Genomic DNA, 19856 nt, shown 5'->3' with positions numbered 1-19856 from the left:
TTGTTAGGTTGGTCATTTTCTCAATATTGATTCTTTTGAGCCAAGAGACAGGCAGTCTTTCCATTGTGAAACCAAATTAGGACCACATCGTTAGACATTGAGTCTCTGTCCCTCACAACAGTGACTGTCTGTCTACCCATTTGCCTTTGTAAACTCCTGAACCTGTGAGGTATGATTGCCCTTTTGTTTCAGGAAAATGTCTTCCCAAATACCTTGATTCCTCCCCGTCTACATGATAAATTCTTGCTCTTGTTTTTATTACCTCCTTCTTAGCTGCTGATTATCCTGGGGCAGTGTTCTACCACACTTATCTACCCCACAGGCAACCTGAGTCCTGAGCTCCCGACACTCCTCTGTCCTGCAGCTAAAACAATTATTTTGACAGCTATTTTCTATTCATCCTAACTTTTCCCCATAAAAGGAACCTCAAAAGCCAGTGAAGGGCTGCTCTCTGAAATCCCAGCTTTGGGAGAGGAATAGGCTGCCCAGTTCTGAGGACAGCTTACATGGAATTTTTTTTTTTCCTCAGCTCTAACATCATTTTCTAGGGTTTTCCTCAATGTCTTTATCCAATTTTGGTTTTGTCCTTAAGTCAGGGTCTCTTTTCGTGGTCCTGGCTGTCCTGGAATGTACTGTGTAAACCAGGCTGGCCTGAAACTCAGAGATCCACCTATCTAGAGTAGACAGGTTAAAGGCATGAGCCACACCTGCCCCCTCCCTTTTTTTAACATTCTGGGATTATTCTAAAGACTTTTTTATCATTGTTTTTGTTTTTTTCTTTTTGTATATTTATCCTGGAGTGTTTTGTTTTGCTTTTTTGAGACAAGGATTCTCTGTGTGGCTGGCTGTCCTGGAACTCGCTCTGGAGACCAGGCTGACCTCAAACTCTCAGAGATGCACCTGCCTCTGCCTCTCTAGTGCTGGGATTAAGGCATGGGCCAACACCCCGCTTGGTTTTTTTGTTTTGTTTTTTCTTTTCTTTTTTTAAGATTTATTTGTTATGAATATAACATCCTGCCTCCATGTATGTCTGCACATACCAGCAGAGAGCGCCAGATCTCATTCAAGGTGGTTGTGAGCCACCATGTGGTTGCTTTTTTTTTTTTTAACCCCCTTCCTAGGAGCCTGCCAGGTTGTTGTGTTTTGAGTTCTGAGTTTTCTGGTTAAACCAAACACATTGAGTGAAATACCTCTTTAAGACTATGAATTGTGTGAGGGGTGTGTGGATGAATACGAATAGTCAGACCCACCTGCTTGCCTGAGTGCTAAGAGTGTGCATCCCACCTCGCTTATCATTTGTCCACCGTGTCAAGTTGCTGGTTTTAGTGTAAAAAAAAATGTGCTGTGCAGCTAGACACGGTGGTAAAGATACTTTTCTTGCGGTGGGTTTGGTTTGGACAACCAAAAAGAACACAAGCATAATCCTGGAGACTTAAATAAGAGAGTAGGAAAGGACAACATTTGACTTACTTTTGAACCAGCATTAGAGATCCCCCGAAGGGGTGCACCGTTCCTGGAGGTACTGCAATACCAGGTCGATGCGTGGAGTGGACGGAGCAAGCTCCTATTCCAACTCCTAGTTCCAAAAATCCGTTTAATATATTGTCCTCGGATAGAGGACGTATCAGATATTAAACTGATAAGAACAGATACTACACTTGATCTTAGCCAAAAGGCCGAGAAGCGATAACTCCTCACTTCCAAGCGACCGCGGCACTCACCCGCGCACTCACCTTCACCTCACGGTCGCCGACGCTCGCGCGCCCGCAGACACGCGCCCGACACCGACTCTCCTGCTCTATCCTCAGCACGACCGTAACTCCAGGGAAAATCTGTGAGACCAGCGTGGGCCGAGGACATTTCGTTGCTCTCTTCGCTCCCAGAGTTCCCGGGAGACGCGGCCACCTCCTCATTTGCATGCCCCGCCCAGCGCGCGTTCTGTCTCTGCTCTGCACCGCTCAGCCGCGCTCTCCTGTCCGCCCGGTTCCTCTTGGCAATCTTTCACAGAATTGACAGAATCCACCTTCCAAGGGTCCCTACCCCGACACCACCACACTCCCGGCGCCGCCTTTATATCCATCTAGTCCATTGAGCGTCTCGTCTCGCCCTGAGATGAGATTCACGACGGAGGGGAAGGGGGCGGGTGTTGCGGCCCCGGGGAAGGCACCTTGTGATCCGCTCAGGGGATTTCAGCTCCTGTGCTATAACATAGCTCTCTGGGATTTCTGCGGCCCCCGACCTCCCTTCGTCCCTTCCTCTCCCTGTTCGTCTTGTTTTCGCATAGAGTCTCTCACCTTGGAAGCCCAGACCTGAAACACTTGGTGATCCTCCTGCCTCACAACCTGCCTCAACAGCTGGGTTCCTTGTATTTTGAGACAGGGTCTCTCTGTGTATCCCTGATTATTCCTCAAATTCACAGACCTGCCTGGTCTTGCCTTTGTAAAGCTGTGGGCTAGCACACCCGGCGGTTCAGTTCCTTTAAGAAATTCAAACTAAAACTCACTTTGGATTGAGCTTTATGGCGCAGACCTGTATTCAACTCCACAGGCTGGTCCATAGGAGGACCCAGTGATCCAGGCTGGCCCGGGCTGTGCAGTGTAAAGCTATGCCCAAGTGAAATTACTGGAACGCTTTTGGGCAGGGATACCTTTAGGACAAGGATCGATGGATGTCTGGAGTCTCTTCCCATTCCCTGCTTCAGAAGTTCTGATACTTTAGTGGACGAGGAGGAAAGCGCCAGTGTATTGGAAGTGTAATCCTAGTGCTTGGCAGGCTGAGGCAGTGAGATACTTGACGGAAAAAAAAATGTGTTTGTGGGGTGTGTGTGTGTGTGTGTGTGTGTGTGTGTGTGTGTGTGTGTGTGTGTGCGCGCGCTGCTCAGTTGGTAGAGTGGTTGGTTGCCCAGCATGCACTAAAACCTGGATTTGATCCCCTACAAAACAGTCTCGTGTCACATATCTGAAACTGTAGCTCTGTGATAGGAAAAGGCCCTAGGTTCTACAGCCAAGAAACCAACAAGTGCATGTTGGGTAAACTCAGTCAAATACTTAGGTTTTTGTCAGTATGACAAGAGTGGGTTAGAAAATTTCAACTGAGGAAAATGTTCTCATCAGTCTATGGGACACTTTCTTAACTAATGATTGATGTGGGAGGACCTAACTGGAGATGGTGCCACCCCTAGGCTGGTAGTTCAGGGTGGTAAGAGAAACACTTCTACCTATATTCATCATAGCTGGGCCCTGACACCCTCGGGAAGCCCTGTTCATTCCTCCCTGAAGTCTAGGATTCTAATGTGGAAGAGAGAGTCAAAAAACATACAAGGTTTTCCTTGATGATCCTTTTTGACCATCCATTGAAGCCAAAGTAGTAATTTGCCAGTTATTGTGAGCTGTTTAGGTCCAAGGCCTGATGTCACAGTGAAGCCTTGTGTCTGGTGCTGAGACAAATCTGCAGTCAGGAGACCCACAAATACCACAGCCTGCCAGATTCTATTTTGGAGACACTTGAGGTCTATCAATTCCAATTCTGTGACAGTGAAGACCAAGTAGACAGAAGGATGTCCTAAGTCCTGATTGATCAGAGTGAGCCCCAAACACATGCTGTCTGTCCATCTAAGCCTCAGTGCTGTCCTCCATCATTTTTATGATCCTGGGTTAAGTGGCAGGTTGGCCTGGGGGCTGGGGGTAAAGCCTGGTTGGTGGAGTGTTTGCCTAGCATGCATGAAACCCAGGGTTCAATCCTGAGTGGCATCAAAAAACCAGGTATGGCGTTCCAAAGAGAGAAAGGAAAGAAAGCACCTAAAGAGAGTGTGTGGAAATAGACAGGGATTTAGTTAGCATATAAAGAGTTTCTGTCTCCCTATCTAGTAGCTCCTGTTTGAGGACATGACACAAACAGCATAGAAGATGAACCATCCACCCACCCCTCTCCAAGTTAATAACCCCTATTACAAAGTAATATACACAGCTCTGTGAATTCAAAAGGAACTAAACAATTAGAGGCTTGTAGCCAATTAACAAGCTTCTTTGACATTGCAAATACCAAGTCTTAGGTCTACATACTTTACACATTACTGTGGATTCCTTTTGTAAGGGGGTCTTGGAGAGGGCACAGAACACACTTAGACACTAATTCTCAACATAAGGAGGTTTATTACCGCAGAGGGGCAAGCAGGGATGGTGGGGGAGGGGTGTGGAGGCTGCAAACTCAGACAAGGAGCAGTAGCAAGCAGGGGTTTACTGTTGCTGTTTTCAGGAGTTGGATTTTAAGGAGAAAAGGGGGAGTTCTGTGCTGGGGTGAAGTTTGTAAGTCCTAGGGTGACTTGTTAAGTCCTGATTGCACTAGTTAGCCCCCATGGCCAAATAATGAATTTTGATTGCTGGACCTTGGTGATCAGTCTCAGGGATGAAGCAGTGGCCAAATAAGGGGATGGACCTTGGGGGCTCCTGTAGAAATGTAATCTACAAGGGAGCGAGGAGGAGCAAGGCCTGCCGGTGCTGTTAAAGAGCCCTTCTTAGAAGTCTCCCTCTGTTTAGTCATAAAACTTGAGTAATAAACTCAACTTTTTTTTTTGTTTTTTTTTTTTTTCGAGACAGGGTTTCTCTGTGGCTTTGGAGGCTGTCCTGGAACTCGCTTGGTAGTCCAGGCTGGTCTCAAACTTACAGAGATCCACCTGCCTCTGCCTCCCGAGTGCTGGGATTAAAGGCGTGCGCCACCAACGCCCGGCTGAGACAGGGTTTCTATGTATAGCTTTGGAGGCTGTCCTGGAACTTGGCTCGGTAGACCAGGCTGGCCTCGAACTTACATAGATCCGCCCGCCTCTGCCTCCTGAGTACTGCTATTAAAGGTGTGCACAACCAACGTCCGGCAAAACTCAACATTTTAAAAAACTCAACGTATTTTAGTTACTTGTGTGTTTATGAGTTCTTCTGTGTCAGTGATGCAAAAGCTCCTAAGGATCTAAGGGACCAACAACTTCATTTTTTGATCCCAAGAACCAAGTGTATAGTTCATAGCATCTAATAGAGGATGGGGGGTCTGCTGGTTAGGTGAGTAAAAATAATTTTAAATGAAATCTGGAGTTTGGAGACATGACTTGGCGGTTAAAAGCACTTAGTGCAAATGCCAGCAGGGCTTCTTTCCATATACCCCTGAATCTAGCCACTTCTGTCCCCTACACTGTCACCACTAGGATCCAGATTTGGTCATTGAATGACAATGAGGATATGGTCGGTCACCCCTAGGTGTGCTTGAAGAGAAGGTTTTATTATAGATAGTGAGGGAAAACAGAGCCAGAGGCATTTAGAAGAGTCCAGAGTGGACAGGGCCAGCAGCACAGACCAGGCCAAGTGAGGGGACTGGAAGTAACCAAGAGGATCAGGAGAGGTTCAGTAAGGAGCCAAGAGGAGGAGGACCAAGTGAACCCAGACGGCATGTAGCCAAAATGGCTGAGTTATACAAGAAGAGAAGCTGGGGGGGGGGGGAGCAAAGCCAAGGGACCAGAGAGGTTTAAGGTAGGGGATGGTGGTGGGAGCCGGGACTTTGTAACTAACAGGTACTAGTAATGCTGAGAGAGACTGGCAGCCTGAGTTAGGGCACATCAGTTAGCCCTTTGTCTGCAGGTTCTTTGAGACCTAAGTTTTGAGAGAAAGCAATCAAGCAATCCCCACCCCCAACACACACACACACACACACACACACACACACGCTCACTCACACAAACACACAGGCTCACACACACGCTCACTCACACAAACACACAGGCTCACACACACGCTCACACACACACACGCTCACACACAAATACACGCTCACACACTCGCACAAACACACGCTCACACACACTCACACACGCTCACATACACATGCACGCACGCACACGCTCACACACACACGCTCACACACGCGCGTGCGCTCACCTGCTTTCTTCCTCTTAGGGTAGTCTGAGTGTTCTATTGAGGTGTTGCTCGGTCAGCCAGCCCGTAGCCCTTTCTTTTTTGTTGTTGGTTTTACGAGACAGGGTTTCTCTGCATTGTTTTGGAGGCTTTCGGTCCAGCCTGGCCTCGAACTCACAGAGATCCGCCTGCCTCTGCCTCCGGAGTACTGGGATTAAAAGCATGTGCCACCACCGCCCGGCCCTGTAGCCCTGACTTAACCTCTTGCCCCAGCCGTTATTAAGGCTTCTGGATCTGATTTTGTTTACTGGCCATTTTGTGTAGGGATTTCTGCTCAATTGAAACATTCCCACCTGGAGACAAAAAACGGAAGCCTGTTAAGAGGGAGGAAGTAAATAAAACTTACAAGGCTCAGGAAGTCTCTGAAACCTATGTACCGGATCCCATCTACCTAAATAAGCAGTAACTGTTGTGGCCAGAGAAGACATCCCATAGCCCAGATTTACAATGGGGAACATGATGGCTAACTTGATGAGTTTTTTTGTCTATTTGTTTGTTTTGGTTTTTCAAGACAGGATTTCTTCATGTAGCCCTGGCTATCCTGGATTTCATTCTGCAAACCAGGTTTATAGTGATCTCTTTTACTATTTATTATAAATTAAAATAAAGGGAAAAATATTAAAAATAAGAACCTGAGTCAGGCGCCTTTAGTCCCAGCGCTTGGGAGGCAGAGGCAGGCAGATCTCTGTGAGTTAAAGGCCAGCCTGATTTGCTGAGCAAGTTCCAAGACAACCAGAGATGTTAACATAGAGAAACCCTGTCTCAACCCCCCCCCCAGAAAAAAAAGAAAGAAACGACACTTGAGATAATCAAAAGTGACCAGGAGACAGACACCGGTGCCATCCACTTCCCAGTCAGAAGGCCAGTGCAACCTCTGAGGACCCAAATCTTTCTTTCTCTTGTCCCAAATCTGCCAGGGAACTGCAGGATCCCTTTCCCCAGCTGAATGTGAACCCCCCCCCCAAACTGCTCTATTCCACTGGACATTGGACCACAGCACAGACAAAATTCCAGTAACACAGGCTGGCCTGGAATTCACGGAGATCTGCCTGCCTCTGCCTCCCAAGTGCATGTGTCACCACCGCTGGCTTATGCTTTTGTGCCTAAGAACTGAAAAGCAAAGCTGGACTTCCAAATATTAAGGGCTGTTAAGGGTGCTTTTTGTGATGGCCTGGTCTTTTGTTAAAATTGTACAAATGTAACAAAATTGCTGTTTCTGAAAAACAATAGGTCATAAGTTTAAGCACTATTTCTGCTTCTGTAAACCAAAGCTTGTTTTGCTGGAGATAACCAAAGCTTTGCAGAACAGAATTTGCAGGTGAACAGAATGAAATTTATTGTTCTTTGCCTGTATTAAGCCAACTATTGTGACTCCTGGGTACATTTGGGAATCTCGAGGCCTGGGGGTAGCCCTGGTGCCAGTATCTAAATGAAAGCCCCTTCTTTGCTTTATTTTTTAATATAATTTATGTTTATTTTATGTGCATTGGTGTTTTGCCTGTGTGTGTCTGTGTGAGGTGTCAGAAGTTCTGGAACTGGGGTTACAGACTGGCTTGAGCTGCCATGTGGGTGTGTAAGACCCCGAATTTATAGAAATAAAATATAAGCTTAAACAGGGAGGGCACCCCACTAGAGAACTTGGGAAGTGAACAAAGGACTCCATCCCAGGAACCGGCCATTCCACAGAATGGAATGTATGGTTTAGAGACCTTAATTGCAGAAGGGCTGTAAATCCACAAAAAGCCAATTATGGGCTGCCACCTGTGAAGAACTGACCAGGGCAAACAAGACTAGGGGGAAACAAGGAGATAACACTGTTTACTTAGGGAGAGATAATTAACTCATGCCAAGGTTTGATGTGAAGGACATCTACTTCCCCGGGACAGGTGTCACGTACCCCCTTCCCCCTTCACAATATAAGGACCCCTCCCAAAAGCTTGTGGTTTTTGTCTTTAAAAGCTGATTGTAACTGAACCTCGGGGCCAATTGGTCTAAAAGCTGACTGAGAGGCCCATCTGCAGATGCCTAATTAAAGCCTCTTGCGTGTTGCATCAATTGGCGCGCGGACTCTTGATTCTTGGGGTGACGAATCCAGCTTGGGGACCCCTCCTCAATTCGGGGTACCCCAACAGGTGCTAGAAATGGAAACTGGGTCCTCTGGAAGAACCAGACAATGCTTCTTTAACCACTGAGCCATCTTTCCAGTCCCTTGTTAAAATTTAGTAATGGCCAGACTAGTAAGTCTCTGAATGACCCCAGACCCGTAACAGATAACAGTTTCACGGCCTCACCCATGGCAGGATGGGCTGCCAAAGCAGCTGTCTTTGAGTTTTCCGTGCTCACTCGAGTAACATGTTTCCTCGTGTCTGTAAGTCACCTGATAAACCGTTTTGTAGTCGGGTGGTGGAACCCTTTCTTTTGTCGTCTGTCAATGCCTTTTCGGGGCGTGAAAGAGAGAGACGTTTGTTCACGACTCCCTAGAAAAAGTCACACACTGCTCTACACTCTGGCTTTTTAAAAAAGTTATTATGTGTTCAGTGTTTTGTCTGCAGGCCAGAAGGGGGCACCAGATCTCACTATAAATGGTTGTGAGCTACCATGTGGTGGCCGGGAATTGAACTCTGCCAGAGCAGCCAGTGGGCTTAAGCTCTGGGCCATCTCTCCGGCTCCATCTCTGGATTTTAGCAGCCCGCTCTGCTGATTCTTGGTGCCATCCCTTGAGTATGTCAACTGCAGCTTCCTGATTTTTCAGGCTTCTCCTAGGATTTAACACTGATACATAGGAGCTCCAAGCGGCATGCAGTGGCTCTCACCTGTAATCATAGCACTAAGGAGGTTGAGACAGGAAGTTGCAGTTAAGTTCCAGTCTAACCTGGGCTTCCTATGAGAGGAGGAGGAGAAGGAGGAGGCTCCTAGGCCCAGAAAGTGGGAGAGAGCAAAGACTTCCTGTGGTCCGCAATACTGTGTCTGAAGCATTGTGAAAAACCTAGGTCAGGCACCGCACAGTGAACAGTGACTGAAGGAGCATTCCTTTCTTCTTGCTTCCGGCTCTGAGCTATTCCAGACCCTGTTGCACGCTGGGCGGGGCATGCAAATGAGGAGGTGGCCGCGTCCTCCGGGAACTCTGGGAGCGAAGAGAGCAACGAAAAGTCCTCGGCCCACGCTGGTCTCACAGATTTTCCCTGGAGTTACGTTCGTGCTGAGGATAGAGCAGGAGAGTCGGTGTCGGGCGCGTGTCTGCGGGCGCGCGAGCGTCGGCGACCGTGAGGTAAAGGTGAGTGCGCGGGTGAGTGCCGCGGTCGCTTGGAAGTGAGGAGTTATCGCTTCTCGGCCTTTTGGCTAAGATCAAGTGTAGTATCTGTTCTTATCAGTTTAATATCTGATACGTCCTCTATCCGAGGACAATATATTAAATGGATTTTTGGAACTAGGAGTTGGAATAGGAGATTGCTCCGTCCACTCCACGCATCGACCTGGTATTGCAGTACCTCCAGGAACGGTGCACCCCTTCGGGGGATCTCTAATGCTGTTTTGAAAGTTAGACTTTGTTTTTTGGTGTTTCTTACACTGGCAAATATGTGATACTAGACAAGCAATTAGTAGTCTTCACCAGGTTGCAGATGCATCTTATTTACTAACCAGTGGTAGCACGCACTTAGTAGTCTCCACCAGATTTATATGCGCTCCGATACTGTTTTTTCCCCGCCGAGCTGCACGCCTTTAATCCTAGCCCTCGGGAAGCAGAGGTAGGCGGATCTCTGTGAGTTCGAGGCCAGCCTGATCTACAGAGTGAGTTCCAGGACAGCCTCCAAAGCCACAGAGAAACCCTGTCTCAACAAAACAATTTTTTTTCTTTTGGTAACGGCTCTTCTGCTTCCGGAGTGCCGGGATTAAAGACGTGCATCGCTGGTTCAGCTGCTTAGTTTTTATCACCAAAAAGAAGGAAAAAAAAATTAAACGGGTATGTTTTCCAGCCTTACTGTCAAAAAGAAAATTTAGGAATCATAGGGATCCAAACACCTTTGCTTTTAATCCCAGCACTCGGGAGGCAGAGGCAGGCGGATCTCTGTAAATTCGACACCAGCCTGGACTACCAAGGGAGTTCCAGGACAGCCTCCAAAGCCACAGAGAAACCCTGTCTCGAAAAACCAAAAAAACAAAAAACAAACAAAAAAATCTTTGCTTCTTAGAAAAATTAAAGTGACAAATTTGTCCACCAGGTGGCAGCATATGGTAATTTCCAGCCTTGGGTGCTATTATTTATTGGTTTAAGGGACAATATTCCTGTTTGGGAACACATACCTTGCTCCAGCACCCATTGTGAGAGACGAGTCGTGTGGTTTTGTGTGTGACTACTTTCTCACTTTCTGGGTCTGTCTCTCTCTCTCTGAAATAGTCTTACTGTATATCCCAGGCTAGTCTAGGATGAGGCTGGTCTCAAAATCAAGATAATCTTTGGATTTTCCAAGTGTTGGTCTTAGGCATGGGCAACCACACACAGATGTTTCTCCATTTTGTTTTGGAAAAAAAATGGGATTTGAAAAGTGGTGATAGGGGCCGGAGCGATGGCTCAGAGGTTAATAGCAATGGCTGCTCTTCCAAAAGTCCTGAGTTCAATCCCAGCAACCACATGGTGGCTCACAACCATCTGTAATGAGATGTGGTGCTGTCCTCTGGCCTGCAGGCACACATGGAGGCAGAATGTTGTATGTTGCATGCAGAATAAGTAAATCTTTAAAAAAAAAAAAGAAAGAAAGAAAAGTGGTGATAGCCAGGTGGTGCACGCTTTAGATCCCAGCATTCCAGAGGTAGAAGCAGGTGGATCTCTGTAAGTTCGGGGGCCATCCTGGGCTACAAAGTGAATTACCGGGACAGCCAAGGCTGTTACACAGAGGAACACTGTCCTAAAAACCAAAAAGAAAGAGAAGTGGTGGTGGTGGGGTTGATGGATCTGGTGGAATGAGTCTTCGTGAGTCCCTAGTTGATATCTGCTTCATCTGCTTCTAGCCCTCACTCACTCCCTGCATCTCCTGCAGACTCTTCATCTGTTCATTCAAACATGTACTTGGTTAAAATGCCTTGGGGGCAGGGATGGTGTCACACTCTGCAATATCAGTACTTGAGGGCAGAGGCAGGAGGACCAGGGTTCAGGTTCAATTCCCAGCACCCACACAGTGGCTAACAACCATCCGAAACTCCAATTCCATGGATCAGACACTCTGTTCTAGCCTCTGAGGGCAATTGGCCATGCACATGGCACACAAACATGCATGCAGACAAAACACCCATACTCATAAAATGAAAAATTAAAAAATTCTACATACGTGAAATTGTCAAAGAATAACTAGGAGATTAAAAATTCCCCCAATGTTTTACTTATTTTCATAAAGCTCTATTTATTTTATGCATTTGAGTGTTTTCTCTGAATGTATGTCTTTGCACCTTGTGTGAGCCTGGTGCCCAAGGAGATCAGAAGAGGGAATCAGATTCTCTGGAACTGGAGTTACAGAGGACTGCCAGCTACCATGTGGGTGCTGGGAACTGAACTTGGTCTTTTGCAAGAGCATCAGGTCCTCTTGACCATCGATCCAACTCTCCAGCCCTGCTTATAGTTTATGTTTTATATGTGTGTGTACATTTCTGTGTGAGTGTGTGTTCAACAGTGGAGGTCACAAGACAATTTTGCAGAGTCTGTTCTCTCCTACCTTTATATGGGTTCTGGGGATTGAACGCAGGATGTCAGGCTTGTGGGCCAGGGCCTTTACTGGCTATGCCATGACACTGGTCCCTCCCCAATATTTTAGGAAGGATATCATGTAGCCCAGGCTTGCCTCAACCCTAGTTTGTAGCTAAAGATAATTTTGAAAGTCAGGCATTGGTAGTGCACAACTTTAATCCTAGCCCTCGGGAGCAGAGACAGGTGGATCTTTGTGAGTTCAAGAGTCTACAGAGCGAGTTCCAGGACAGGCTCCAAAGCAATAGAGAAACCCTGTCTCCAAAAACAAAAAAATAAAAATAAAAAAGAAAGAAAGAAAAGAAAAAGAAAAAAGAAAGAAAGACAATGTTCAACTTCTGATCCTTTGAAATGCAGAGTTTCAAGTCCAGTCTTGGTTAGACATTACTAACAGAAGCTCAAGGGCCCATCTCATACACTAAAGGTAGAGGTGTGGCCCCGTGATCAGGGCTCTCCTCGGCATACTCATTCCGTCTTGCAGGATTTCTGATTTAGCGGATGCCACACACATCGTGTGCAGATAAGAGCAAGTTTCCACCCTCCAGGGTTCAAAGTGCTGACTAAACAGCTGGACTTTGATCCAGGTGGGAAGCCAAGAAAGGAAGCAGTGACTCCCAGCTCATCTGTCCCACTGCCTGGGACACTTCTCTAACTCAGGTCACTTAAATTGTGTCTCTTTAAAAGACCTCACTGAGCAATGCCATCACCCTCAAACAAAAACAAACAACCCATCAAAAATGGGGGGAACCCCTCCTTCCTGTATCCTTCCCCTCCCCAACTCCCATTTGTCCATCCACACCTTCCCTGCAAACATGAAAGATAAAGGGAGGAGTGAGGGTGTCAGTTTCATTTTCTTTATCAGATGAGTGTCAGTTTCCATGTTGGGTGTGAATCCCAGGATGGGGGGATGGTGTTGGAAAGGTGGCAGGCACATGACAACTTGTGTGCTTTCAGTTCCTAGTCATTATAGCCTTGGTTCAAAGCTAGAATTGTTTGCTCAGTTCCTGGGGAGGGAGGGGGTGACCTTGGATAAGTTGTGCAGTCGTTTTATGCTTCAGGGTTGGTTTTTTTTAATTAAACAAAATATACCCCAATCCTGCTTAGTAATTAAAGTCTCACTGCCTTGCTTTAGAGTCTTTCTTCTCTCTCTCCCTTCTTTCCTCCCTCTCCTTATGTTATTAGTGTTTTTGTTTGTTGTTTGCTTGTTTGTGTTTGAGACATGGTCTATAGCCCAGGTTGATCCCAAACTTATTACATAATAGAGAATAGCCTTACACAACTGATCCTTCTACCTCCGTCTCTCAAGTGCAGAGATTAGAGGTGTGGACTACCACACCCAACTTGGTCTTTTTGTGTTTTGAAAGAATCTTGCTCTGTAACTCTGGCTGTCCTGAAAGTCATCTGGGGGGTTCTAGGCTCACCTGGAACTTGTTACCTCCCAGGGCTGGGATCACAGGGCTGGAACACTGTGCCTGACTCAATTATGAATTTTCAAAAAGAAAATTGTGTTAAGCTTTTAGACAGGCAGTGCCACTCTGCATGGTGGTGTTCCCTGTGCCCTTGGCCTGTCCCATGGTTCTCCTCTGCCGGCTTCACCATGCTCATCTCTGCCTCTCTGTTTCAGCTACCATTCCAGTCTGTCCCATCATCCCCATTTGGGGCAGGTAAAGCAGTTAGTTTTGTAAGGTCTTGGTCCTAGACTAATTTCTGAAGGTCTCTAGGGATCTGGAGGCTTCCTGAGCTGCCAGACAAGCCGGGTGGCTAGTTTTGTGATAGGGAGGGGGAAAAAGGTGGCAAGGCTGGTGTAGACTCCTGGGAGCACTTGGCGGGATGTGGCTGGGCAGGAAAGGGCTGGACCCTTGCAATCTGCAATAACTTCCCCTCCTCCCTTTCTAATCCTCTTTACACTTTAGCCTTTAATAAGGGTGACCCTGTTGTCCTTTTGGTCACATTACCCTTTGTGACATCCCCTCCCCTTCAGGGAAACCAGAACTTGCAGCTACTAAGCATGATGCCCCCACCTAGATTCTGCCTCTAGAAGTCTTTCCAGAAGCTTCTAGTTGACATGTTCTTTCCCTCCTCCAAAATCCTACAGGCTCCTGTTGGATGATCTGTAAAAACTCGGCATACGTTTTCCCAACTGCCACTGGCTGCACTCTTTACGCAGTAAGAACTTTGAGGCATCTGTAGCACTAGAACTCACGAAGAGACCAGTGTGAGGTCAACAGGGGCCTTATTTTCTCTTCACTAACTCACCAGAGTACTGGGGATAGAACAAAGCCTGCACGCTAGGCAAATGCTGTACCACTGCCCTCGCATGCCTGGGTCATCGGTATTTTTGAAATAGGTTCATGTTAAGGTGCCCATGCTTGGCTTGAACTCACTATACAGCTTAGAGAAGTTCTGAATTTACCATCCTCCTGCCTCAGCCTCCAGAGTGCATAGGATTACAGACTGTAGTGGTTATGACCAATTGAACTTTGTATCTGTAAGTTACATACAACGGTTCCTAACAGGCTATTGTGAGAATCAGTAGAGGAAATGGCCAGCTGTCTCAGCACTCAGGAAGCTGAGGCTCACAGATTGCCAGTGAGTGCAGGCCAGCCTGGACTACATAGTGAGATCCCATCTCAGAAAAGCGGAACAAAACAAAACCAACCAAAACACAAGAACAAACAAAACAGAGCGGTTTGGGGTGATGGTCAGCAGAGGCGAGCCAGTCTTTGAGTTTGAGGCCAGCCTGATCTACATAGCAAGTTCCAGGATATTTAGGGAAATATAGAAATACCTGTCTCAAAAAAACCAAAACCTAACTAACCCCCCACCCCCAAATGGTTGAAGTGATGGCCCAGTGGTTAAGAGTACTTACTGTTCTTTCAGAGGACCCAGGTTCAGTTCCCAGCACCCATGCCAGGCAGTCAGCGCTGTAATTCTAGCTCTTAGGGATCCAACACCTTCTGAACACATGCGGCATATATTTACACACACATACATATAAATAAAAATAAATTTTAGATCCGGGTGGTGTTATGCACCCCTTTAATCCCAGCACCTAGGACACAGAGTCAGGTAGATCTCTGTGAGTTGGAGGCCAGCCTGGTCTACAAAGCTACACAGAGAAACCCCGTCTCGGAATCATCCCCCCAAAATACAAATAAATACATTTAGAAGGGGCAATAAAAATAGCTGCTAGAGCAGTAGCGGGGCGCTGGTGGTGAACACTTTAATCCCAGCACCCTGGAGGCAGAGGCAGAGACGAGTGGATCTCTAGTTCAAGGCCAGTCTGGTCTGCAGAGCAAATTCCAGGTCAAAGTTACACGGAGAAACCTTGTCTCCGGGGTGGGAGGCTGGGGGAAGGCGTGTGCCTGCAATCCCAGCACTTGGGAGGTAGAGGTAGGAGGCTCAGGAGTTCAAGGTCATCCTTCACTACAAAATAAGTTCAGACCCAATGGGCTAAATGAGGCCCTGGCTCAGTAACGGGCTTAGTACTATGAACCAGCTGTATGGGGCTTCCAGGCAAACACTGTTTTGAAAACTGTACGAAGAAAGCCAGAAGACGACTGAATGAGGAAAAAGACGGCACTTGTCAGCATCTATTGGAGCACACCCTTAGGTAGAGGGAGACGGCTGGTGGGGCCAGCAGCTCTGTCTGCGGGAAAGGGATGGGCGGTGTCAGGGTTAGACGTTTCTCTCCCTGCTGTCGTCAGACGCGGCCACGCCTGTTCCTTCGGTTCCTCTCACCTATCAGCCCTGATGAATTCCAGGCTCTATTCCAAATACTGGAATAAAGTAAAAAAAAAAAAAAAAAAAAAAAAAAGATTAAATAAAGCGGTTCCGGATAGAGCGAGCGTCCCTCCCCAGGATGGGGCTGCAGAGGCTCCGCCTGGGGGACGCTGATTGGTCCGCGTCATGTGACCTCACGAGAGGGTTTTTAATGCTCAACCTGACCAGCGGCGCCGCAAAGTCCACCGTGGCTGAAACGCGGTGTTCGGGTGTCTGGTCGGCGTGGCTGGTGGGGAGTGCGGCTGACTGAAGGTAAAGGGGGGGGGTGTCCGGGCCGTGCAGAGCCGCCAGCTTCCGAGGCTTGGGGGGAACCGCTGGCGGCTTCGGGAGGAAGGCAGGCTGGGCTGTCGCAGGACGCTTGGGATGGCGGTCACAGCTCCCGAGGGCATGCCAACAGTGTGGGTATGCCGAGGGTGTGTGGGACCCGGACCCGGATCGGGGCTCTTACGACGGCCGCCTCCTAACTGCGAGGATTCTCCTCTGGGGAATGGCAGTCATAGCGTCTGCTTCCACTCCTCAGGCTGGGAGAGGGGCGCAGCAAAATGACCTGACTTGAGATCGAACTCGCAGGGTCCCGCACCCTCGGGGATCCTAGCACCTGGGGGTTTCTCGGACCTCGGACCTCTTCTAGGGCCCTTGGGGCAGGAGAACGCCTGTTACACCTGTAGCTACTCCCCCCTTTTTTTTATTAAAGGGGAATGAGGAAGGCAGGTGAGATGGTTTAGCTGTTAAAAGCGCCTGCCCTAAAGCCTGAGGACCCTATTAGATCCCTGAGAACCACATACTCGTGCAAGTCGTCCCGACTCCTACACTCAAGCTGTGTGTAGCTTATACATGCACAAAATAATTTTTTAATTGTGAAAAAGAGGCACCTAAAAACCCGCTTTAATAAAAGGAATTTTTAGAAGGGTGAGGTTGACTTAGGAAGGGATCCCGAGGTTGCAAGTTTGTGTTTATTCTAAGCCTTTCTTTTCTCTCTCTTCTCTCGACTTTTCCTTGTTTAGATAACCCAGTTTGTGCTACCTGCCATTTCAAGGCTTCCCCTCCTGGCCTCTACCGGAGCCTGCTGCTTAGGTCGCCATGGGGAACCACCTGGCTGACATGGCACCCACAGCCTCGTCCTTTCTGCCTCACTTCCAGGCCCTGCATGTTGTGGTCATTGGGCTGGACTCAGCTGGGAAAACTTCCCTTCTCTACCGCCTCAAGTTCAAGGAGTTTGTCCAGAGTGTCCCCACCAAGGGCTTCAACACTGAGAAGATTCGAGTGCCCTTGGGGGGGTCCCGTGGAATCACTTTCCAAGTGTGGGATGTTGGGGGTCAGGAGAAGCTGCGGCCACTGTGGCGCTCCTACACCCGCCGGACAGACGGACTGGTGTTTGTAGTGGACTCTGCAGAGACTGAAAGGTTAGAGGAGGCCAAGGTGGAGCTACACCGAATCAGCAAGGCCTCAGACAACCAGGGGGTGCCGGTGCTGGTGCTGGCCAACAAGCAGGACCAGCCCGGGGCACTGAGTGCCGCCGAGGTGGAGAAGAGGCTGGCTGTCCGGGAGCTGGCAACTGCCACGCTCACCCATGTACAAGGCTGCAGTGCTGTGGACGGCCTGGGCCTGCAGCCAGGATTGGAGCGCCTGTACGAGATGATTCTGAAGAGGAAGAAGGCACCTCGGGCAAGCAAGAAGAGACGGTGACCCGAGGCCGCCCCTACCCTGCCTACTAGGGGTCAGTACTTAACACGATAGTCCAGCAGGGCCTGTGACCTCCCAGCCAGCATGGGTGCTGGACCTGTCCATCTCAAAGAACTAAGGAGCATGGCCGTGTCCTGTTTCGGTGCCATATGGGGGAGGGGAGATGAAGTGTCTTCTCTGCTCTTCACCTCTAGAGGGTAGGGGCTGCAAGACCGGAGATGAAAATGTAAACGCTGACTCTACCTCGACCCTGGTTCTCCGTTTCCTTCCCTAGCGTTTTATTTGGATGTGTATTTTTGTTTTTGCAAGGGGACGGTGTGAGAAAGTTGCCCTGAGAATGCATTTGGGATGAACGGAGGACATTTTCCCTCTCCCCACAGTTGGGGGGAGGGGTCTCCTCAGCTGCTCGCTCTTCTGGTCACAATCTTTTTGTGTCTGTGAAAGTGCCAAGAATCCTCCCCACGCTTGTAGATGCCCAGCCCTTTTTATAAGCCTTGTGTGTCCTCTGTTATTACTGTTTTTTTTTTTAGTATTTGCCTGTAAGTTATTAAAGTTAGATGATTCTAGCTCCTGTTTGGATCTGGCAATTTCTTCTCCCCTTATCTAGCCCAATGGGGAGTTTGGGATTTGCTTTGAGAGTATGTGTGTGTGTTTTTGGGGGGGGGGATGCTTCTCCTGAATTAACAAAACAAATACTGACAAATTAGATTGCGTGCTAATGGGATAGCCCATACGAGTTCTGGAGGTAATTGAAACCTGCTAAAGCTGTTGTTGCCTGATCTAGTTTTAGGAGGTCATGGATCCTTTCTAGCTTCTCACCTCCTCTGGCCCTTGCTCCTGAGACCAGCTGCTCCTAGGTCTACCAAGGGCAAAGTTCATCCGCTCTCAGGTCTGTCAGTACCCAAGCCTGAGTCTTTCTGACTGTCACTCACCGCCTGGTACTCAAGTTGGTCTAATTTCTATCCCCCTTTGGAGGATGTGGTAAGAATGGAAAGTGATGCCTGGCCTTATGCCACCTCTAAGAGCTCAATCTGCTGACTGAAGCTCTCTGAAAGCAGCTGGTGCTAGGTTGGCCTGGTGACTAAGCCTGAGTCTTCAGCTGTGGGAACAGCTTCTCCCCAGAGGGGACAGCAGTCATAACCTACCCCACTCCCAACCTGTGAGACAAGCATGGAGAACCACCATCTACAAATGTTAATAGAACAAGCTGAGGGTGCATCTGCAGTCTACACCAGCATGCGGTGTGGGGGAGGGGGGAAGAGGATAGAGGCAGGAGGGTCAAGAATCCAAGGCCAGTCAGGGTGATATGAGACCTGCCACCAACACAATATGTGGTAGGATAACACGTTAACATTGCCAGGTCCGGAGTTCCTGCTTAGACTTCCAGGGACCCCGCCCCATGCAGGAAGGCCAGCTGTGTCTGAGCAGAACAATAAGATTCTCCTAATCTTGCTGGGTGGGAGGGAGTCTTGAAGCCAAGGACGGTCTTTTCCAGCCCCCAGTCCCACCCACAGCCTTGGTGCAAACATGGGATCCTTAGAACTGATTAACAATCCTGCCCTGGGATCAGCAGCTCTCTCTGGGGGAGGCTTCTTTTCCAAAAGCTGAAGCTTGCTGCTGAGGCTCAGCCTGTCTAGATTTGCCCTCCAACTCCCTTGAAGCTCAGATGGGATGGGGGTGGGGGTGACTGTGCATTGATCCGGAAGGGTGCCCAAGTGTGCGTCAGTGCTGCTGTTTAGCAGAGCTGCTGGGCTGGTTCCACCAGAAACACGCACTACCTGACCTCTCTTGACACCTGATTGATGGCTTTCAGTCCTTTAGACCAGAGTCCTGCAGTTTAGGGTCAGTCCTGGGTTGGGAAGGACATGGCCAGAAGAACACTTGCCCTGGGAGATCTTTCCTCTTCACCCCAATTCTGCTTTTGCCTTAAAATCTTCAATGACACATTTTTTTTAATCTACTCACCTCTAGGATTAAGGTCTTCGGATTTGGGGAAAGATGTACAGGGATGTATTCCCTGCTTTGTCTCCAAGGGGCTTCAGTGGTACCAGCTTTTGACTGGGACTCATTGAACACTGGTCCTTCTTACTTATTTAGAACTAGAACTGCCAGGCAGTGATGGCACACTCCTGTAATCACAGCACTTGGGAGGCAGAGGCAGACAGATCTCTGTGAGGTCTAGACCAGCCTGGTCCACAGAGTAAGTTCCAGGAGTGGCTCCATAGCTACTGAGAAACCCTGTTTCAAAAAAGAAAAAGCAAAAAAACAAAAACCTAGAACCTTCTCACTTATGTCCTAGCCATGGAGCAGGTCAGGGGTGGTGGTCCACAGGAGACCTGCAACTGTTGCAAGTCCCAAAGCCCTTGGGCTTGACTGTTTAGCTGGCAGTGGGGGAGGGAGGAGGGAGGGAGGGAGGGGGAAGGGAGGGAGGGAGGGGAAGGGTGGCAGATGAGGGACAGAAAAGCCAGTTGCTTTAACAGTGGTGGAGAGAAGTGAGCCTTGGGGAATTCTTAGTAAAAAGCTACACTGTGTATCTGGAGTGTGTGTTGGGGGGGACATTGGGACCTTGGAATAACCCTGACTTGACCCATGAATAGGACCAGAGATCTGCACAGGAGCATTGCTTCCCGGTCTTCTAGACAGGGAGACGGGGCTCCCCTTCCTCCCCAGCCCTGCCTGGGGGTTCTGAATTCTGAACATTG

The 19856-nt window shown here is 48.5% G+C and overlaps 1 protein-coding gene and 2 non-coding genes across 3 annotated transcripts; 2 read left to right on the top strand and 1 right to left on the bottom strand.

Annotated features, from left to right (window-relative positions):
- Positions 1-1497: 1497 nt before the first annotated feature.
- Positions 1498-1688, bottom strand: LOC121141699. The gene has a single exon (XR_005878655.1). It is a non-coding gene; the product is annotated as a U2 spliceosomal RNA (small nuclear RNA).
- A 7585-nt stretch (positions 1689-9273) lies between these two features.
- On the top strand, positions 9274-9464 carry LOC121141705. Its single transcript, XR_005878661.1, has one exon. It is a non-coding gene; the product is annotated as a U2 spliceosomal RNA (small nuclear RNA).
- Positions 9465-15574: 6110 nt separating this feature from the next.
- Arl4d (ADP ribosylation factor like GTPase 4D) lies at positions 15575-17720 on the top strand. The gene is made up of 2 exons (XM_005070063.4): positions 15575-15723; positions 16476-17720. The coding sequence occupies exon 2, from the start codon at positions 16552-16554 to the stop codon at positions 17155-17157; it is 606 nt and encodes a 201-aa protein (XP_005070120.1). The 5' UTR covers positions 15575-15723; positions 16476-16551; the 3' UTR covers positions 17158-17720.
- Positions 17721-19856: the final 2136 nt, after the last annotated feature.

The sequence above is a fragment of the Mesocricetus auratus genome, unplaced genomic scaffold (genome assembly GCF_017639785.1).
Source record: "Mesocricetus auratus isolate SY011 unplaced genomic scaffold, BCM_Maur_2.0 Super-Scaffold_100007, whole genome shotgun sequence".
Lineage (NCBI taxonomy): Eukaryota > Metazoa > Chordata > Mammalia > Rodentia > Cricetidae > Mesocricetus > Mesocricetus auratus.
Note: the sequence above shows the minus strand (reverse complement) of the source record. Positions and strands in the feature narration are given on the sequence as shown.